Source organism: Sinocyclocheilus rhinocerous, unplaced genomic scaffold, assembly GCF_001515625.1.
Source record: "Sinocyclocheilus rhinocerous isolate Xijiao unplaced genomic scaffold, SAMN03320098_v1.1 scaffold634, whole genome shotgun sequence".
In the NCBI taxonomy this organism is placed as follows: domain Eukaryota; kingdom Metazoa; phylum Chordata; class Actinopteri; order Cypriniformes; family Cyprinidae; genus Sinocyclocheilus; species Sinocyclocheilus rhinocerous.
This window is the reverse complement of record NW_015657979.1, coordinates 272,821-278,917: the sequence shown is the minus strand read 5'-3', so window position 1 is coordinate 278,917 and position 6,097 is coordinate 272,821. Positions and strand designations below refer to the sequence as shown.

The window sequence follows — 6,097 nt, the reverse complement described above, 5'->3', positions numbered from 1 at the left end:
ATATATATATATATATATATATATATATATATACACACTGCTAAAAGTATGGTGTGGTGTGACAAAATACTATTTTTGTCACATTTATTGTGCACACAGTTTGGTAATAATCAAGCGATTTATTGTGCACACAGTTTGGTAATAATCAAACATGTTTTACTAGAATATCTCTCTCTTAAAGGGAGAGTTTACCCACAAATGAAAAATCTGCTAATTATCATTCAGTAACAAAAGTCTTGAGGTTTGGAATGACATGAGGGTGAGTAAATGATGACAGAATTGTAATTTTTTTGGGAAAACTAACCCTTGAAATCACACATTCTTCTGATTCACCTGGTTCATCTTCAACATTTCAGTGTCCGGTTCAACAGTTCAGTGATTTAGTTGAATCATCACTCAAGTGTTGTTCCAGAAACTCAAACTGAACAAGGCATTTCACATCTTCCTTTTTGCAGTGAAATAAAGATTTAGTTAAATAGGGCTGTTTATTAAATTGTTTTTAATTAACGTGCATACATTGCATTGTTGTTTAGTTTTATTAGCTTAGTGTTTAATGTAAATTAATTCTTAATTTTAATTCTGTCGCCCCAATATACATATTGTTCTAGATAAATGCTGCTCATTTAAAAATAATTATATAATCAGAAAATTAAAAAAGAATGTCTCATATATAAAGTACACACACACACATACAGTACATACATTTAAATGCATATACACTTAAGGATACGGCTCAGTTTGAGAGAACACGCTGCATTATCAGAGACAGCAGGCTGGTTCAACAACAGCTAATCTAAGAGCAAAGACTGGCCACCATGTGTATGTAAATAGCTTGGCAGGAGTAGAGCTGAAGAAATGCATTCATTCTTACACAACACTGTGAGTGTCATAGCTCTGCTGCACTGCAGAACTGAAAGACATTTGTGCTTCAGTCAGAGACGCTATTGTCTCATTTATGGACCAGACAGAGAGGATATCTGCAGGTGTACACAAGCCAATTTATTTTACTCCTGTGCTTTTTTTTCTCTCAAAATTGTTTTGCCATAAACAACATGAATAATTTTATGATAATTCAGCCATATTATTGATGTGTAAGCCAGAAAGAGATGAAGAGACCCTGTGCTGATCACAGGATCTGCCAGCCGCACCGGACCGTCCTACAGTGTTTGAGATACAAGGGCTTTACCTCCCCGGGTCACGGCGAGAATCAAACACAATGACTGCTTTATATGCAGCAGGATGAAGAAGATCTACTAAGCTTACATTCACAAAGACCAGTCGGTCAGACTAATGGCTGTGCAATATAGAGTAGCCCAGCAGTAAATACTAACCAGCTCTTTTACGCCTGATTAAACAGTAACAACTTGAGCAAATAAACACCCTTCCTAAACAAGCATTATTTGCTCCGCAAAGCACTATTGCAGAGGGCAGCATAATGTTCACTTAGCAGCAATGTGCCCTATAAACTGTGTGCATTTCTGATGCTGCACCAGCGCAGACTGAAAAACAATCCAAATCAAAAATATTTCTAGGGGAAAAAAACTGAGATTTCTTGGATCAGATCTAAATGAATAGAAAGCATTTGAACAGGAGTACGTCCATTGATTTGAAGCATGAAACTCAAAACTTGTGTGGAAATACACAGTGCTGATTCATTCGCAAGATAAGAACATTATGGAGAGTTCAGGTTCATAGTAGCTATGCATTATTATTTTTTATGTTTACTGACAAAACAGTAATCTTCAAAATTAGTTACAGTTATTCTTTAAGTTATCTTATTTTCATTTTCTTTTGTTGTTTTCCAAAAACAAAATAGAGGAAATGGATGGATATTAATACTGTTGTTTAATCAGGTGCTGTTTATCTCTATCCATCCATCCATCCATCCATCCATCCATCTATCCATCTATCTATCTATCTATCTATCTATCCATCCATCCATCCATCCATCCACACGCACACTAGTTCAAAAGTCCGGAGTCAGGAAGTTTTTTTTTTTTTTACATTAAAATTTATAATGTAACAAAATATTTTCAAATAAACATTGTTCTTTTGTGCTATTCATCAAAAAAAAAAAATCATGTTTTTTACAAAAATGATAAATATGAACTAGTATTAACTGATTTCAACATTAAGAAAGAAAGAAAGAAAGAAAGAAAGAAAGTGATCATGTGACACTGAAGACCAGAGTAATGTCTGCTGAAAATTCAGCTTTGCCACCACATGAATAGATTACATATGGAAATATATATATTCAAATAGAAAACAGTTATTTTAAATTGTAATCACATTTCACAATACTACCGTTTTTACTTTGTTTTCAATCAAATAAATGCAGCCTCATTGTGCATAAGGGAAAAAAAAATCTTACCAACCCCAAACTTTTGAACAGTAATGCATATATCAAAGTGCGAGAAAGATGTGACGCAATGGTCAAAGACACTTATCTGAATGTTTTCATAGATGAAGAATTAAAAACCTGTGTATACGTTAAATAACAACATTGCTTAGCAGTTTATCAGCCTAGGCGGCATGGAGGCCGTCACAGTTGTGTCCTCTGCCTTTTGCCTGCTCAGCTGCTGAAAATGTGCTGGTAAAGGACAGCGGTTAGTACTTACTGGACTCGGGGTCAGAGTTGCCGTCACCCTCAGTGCGGCTGTTCGGTGAGGTCTGTTCATAGTACTCTTCCTGAGGGAAGCCCAAGGGCAGAGGCTGGGTGGTGCTGGCACCGCTATTGGGCTCCTGCTCTCCAAGCCCGCTGTCACTGCAGCTCTCCTGAGAGCCGTCCGGAAGGTGAAAGGTCACGCGGCGTTGTGTCTGCTAAAATACACACACAGACACACAAACACACAACAGTCAAGCTGAGAAGGCAGTGGCTTCAGGCTTTCAGGAAGGAACAGGAGACTTCATTTTAGAATATTTGTTCCTGCGCATCAGGAGCTCTGGACCTGCAACTGTATGTGTTTTAAAATGAAAAACATTTCAAATGTCTTATTTTAAACACTATAAAAAGTGAAAACATAAGTGTGTACTATTTCAATCACTAGTATCACCAATGGAGTCATAATGAAAATAAAAATAAAGCTAGAACAGGAACAAATATTTCACTATGTACTTCTAGCAACTATTTCTATTTGACCTGAATCTTAGAAACGACTTTTGTTCGTATAACTTATAAAGTCAGGTTGACTCATATTAAATCATAGTCATATTAAAATATTCAATATAATTCGATTAAATAAATATTATGAGGATTCAAAATCGTTCAATAAAAAATAAATAAATAAAAAAAGCATGGGGAAGAAATAAAAGAAATAAAATAAAAATGGGGAGGAACAGGCAGTTTTCAAAACAAGTAAGCAAATAAACAAACAAACAAATAAATAAACTTAAGACATAGAATCGTTGTACTTGAATAAAACTAGTTGATTGAGCACATGAAGCACATAAAAAATAAATTAATAATGATAATAAAAAAAGGTTTTTAGAGTGTAGCTGGTGCCAAAGTTGTTATATTGGTAAATAGCACATATACTGTATATATATATATATAATTTGGAGGAGTAAGCAAAATCACATAAATATAAAATACTGCGTATTCAAAACTGTAAAAAAAAATGGTCATGGAGAGGAACAATCGGTTTTCAAATTAAATAAAAAGATAAATTATTATTATTATTATTATTTTTAACGTGAATAAAACCAGTTGATTGAGCACATGAAGCACATTTTTTTTCTACTACCTGAAAAACAAATTTTTAGAGTGTTGTGTAGCTGGTGCCAAATGTATTATATTGCCAAGTATCATTCGAAGGAATAAACAAAATCATATAAACATAAACTTCAGTTATGAGATGACTGTCAGCAAGAACGGCAAAGTATCATTTGATCCATTTTAATAAAATGATTCCCGTCATTACTTGAGACACCGGTTCTACTCAGCTGCTCCTCCAGGAGAGAGTGGCTGAATATCAGAGCCTCAGTTTCTCCCTCTAAGCATTGTGTTTCTGATTGATAGAGACTGCCCACAGTCATGCAAACTAGTGATTCTTTTTCACAAGGCTCCACTGCTTTCGACCCACTGGCCCAATTTAGACGGCGGAGGAGGATGTGGATCAAGTAGCTTTAACCAGGCAGATCTAGGAACACTATGTAGATTTTATTGTTCAAAAGAGGAGAACCTCTGTCTCTTCAGGGCTGAGATTGGTATGTAAGGTGACATTTTTGCAGTCTCTTAAATTGCTGGCGGTAAGATGGCCATGGGCAAGCACAGTTTTTACAGGAGTCCTTATAAAACAGGGCACTTTTATCTTCTTCTTCATCTAATATCACATTAGACTCTAATATGCCAACACCAGTTTATTTGCTTTTTCATATTTATACCTAGGACAGCCAGTGACATTATTATAGCCAAAATGAAAGGCAAAGCAATTTAATTCATAAAGCCAAATTCAATGCAAAGAAAAAAAGCCATGATACTAAGATACTGATGTGATTGTGTTTGTTTTTTATGGCTGTGAGTATTTCATTTATATGAGTATTCATATTTGACTTGAAAAAATTATACCTACGATATATCCATGCGCTATCAGTATCAATGGCTCCATATGCCTTCTATTAAAACTCCAAGAAAATACAGTTGGAATGAAAAAAAAAAATACACACAGAACATATTTTCTTGTAAGCATTGCAAAACAAAATCAAGAATAAAAAGTTAATCATTACCACATGCAAAAGAGCTCTAGGGAATTTAAACCAGCCCTTTTCAAATGCTTCTCTTCTGTCACTATGATACACAAATAAAGGCTGCATTGTGATCTAAGAAAGCAGAGAAAAGGAATAGATGTAAAAAATAAATAAATAAAAACACTTGTGCTAATAAAGAGCATGTGTTTCCAAAAACAAAATACACTTCTCCAAACTGCTTACCATTTCATTTTAGGGCTATCGATGGATTGACAAAACTAAATCCTTACAGTTGGCATGCTGAATGCAAAGCTGTGAAGGATCATTATAGTTTGTGTTACTGCCACCTCAGAAGCATTTTCAAAACTGAGAAATCAACAGAAAGTAGTCACAGAATATCAACTACGGTAAAAACCATTCCTCAGATGTCATGTTCATGGTTTGTTGAAACATTTTTTTTTAATCAACACCAGGATTTTAGGTTAAAATTTAAATAAATTATGAAGGAATGTGAAGGCCTTACATGCAGTTCCCTTTCAGGAACTCGAGCTGCGTCGAAATGCTATGGGAACGCCTCCAAGCGTGACCACGCTCTGAATCAGAGTATAATCAGAATGTGTAATCAGTCCAATGGATGGGTGAGATGTCACGGGCGGGATGACGTAGCGACCAGGAAGCATAAATGCATGTGCTGTGAAACCGGCGTCAGCTTTCTGTCATTCAGCAAGCGCTCTGTGTGTGTCAGTCTTATTTGGTGTTGTCTGTCCATTATCACTCTTTATTTTACCAATACGAGTGTAGACAAACATACAGCGAGAGCGGGCAGCATCTCAGGCTGTGTGTTCGTCCCTGCCCGCGCTACATTTTGGGTGGGGATACACACAGTTTGTGTGTTGTCTGCTTGGGAGCAAAACACACAGAGTCAGCTCTCGAGGGAGCTTTGCATCAGTTACACAAGCATATTATGCCAAATATTATAATGAGCAGCTTTACTGTGGAGCAGAGCTGTTTTACAGTCGCACAAGCATAATGACTATATTATTATGAGCAACATTTACTGGAGTGCGGAGCTTGCGCAGTCAGCTCTCGGAAATAAGGGGCTGATTGTGCTTCTACCCACTGAACGCTCCGCTCCCGCCGTGCACGCTCCGAGGAGTGTGACCGTGCTTGCGAGTGCGCGGTTCGGTCCCGCTATTGCTGAGGCATGGCAGCGATTCAGATCGCGGGGATCGCACGTGGATCTAGCGGATGGGTTGGAGACGGCTCGCCCTTTCTCCGCCTGCACTCCCTAGATCCAGCGCTCTCTCTTGAGGCTCGGAAGCCTGCGCTACGGTTTCTTCCCCCTCTGAGTGAGAGCTCGCTGCTGCAGCTATTTTTCTCAGAGGAGATTGATATTGTTTGTGTGACCAAG

At 37.1% G+C, this 6,097-nt stretch overlaps 1 protein-coding gene across 1 annotated transcript in view; it reads right to left on the bottom strand.

Annotated features, from left to right (window-relative positions):
- Positions 1–6,097, bottom strand: part of LOC107721973 (protocadherin-9-like) — an 84,542-nt gene that overhangs the window by 69,176 nt on the left and 9,269 nt on the right. Inside the window, exon 2 of the mRNA XM_016530207.1 lies at positions 2,619–2,820. Coding sequence (XP_016385693.1) covers positions 2,619–2,820 — 202 coding nt within the window. The remainder of the gene's footprint in view (positions 1–2,618; positions 2,821–6,097) is intronic.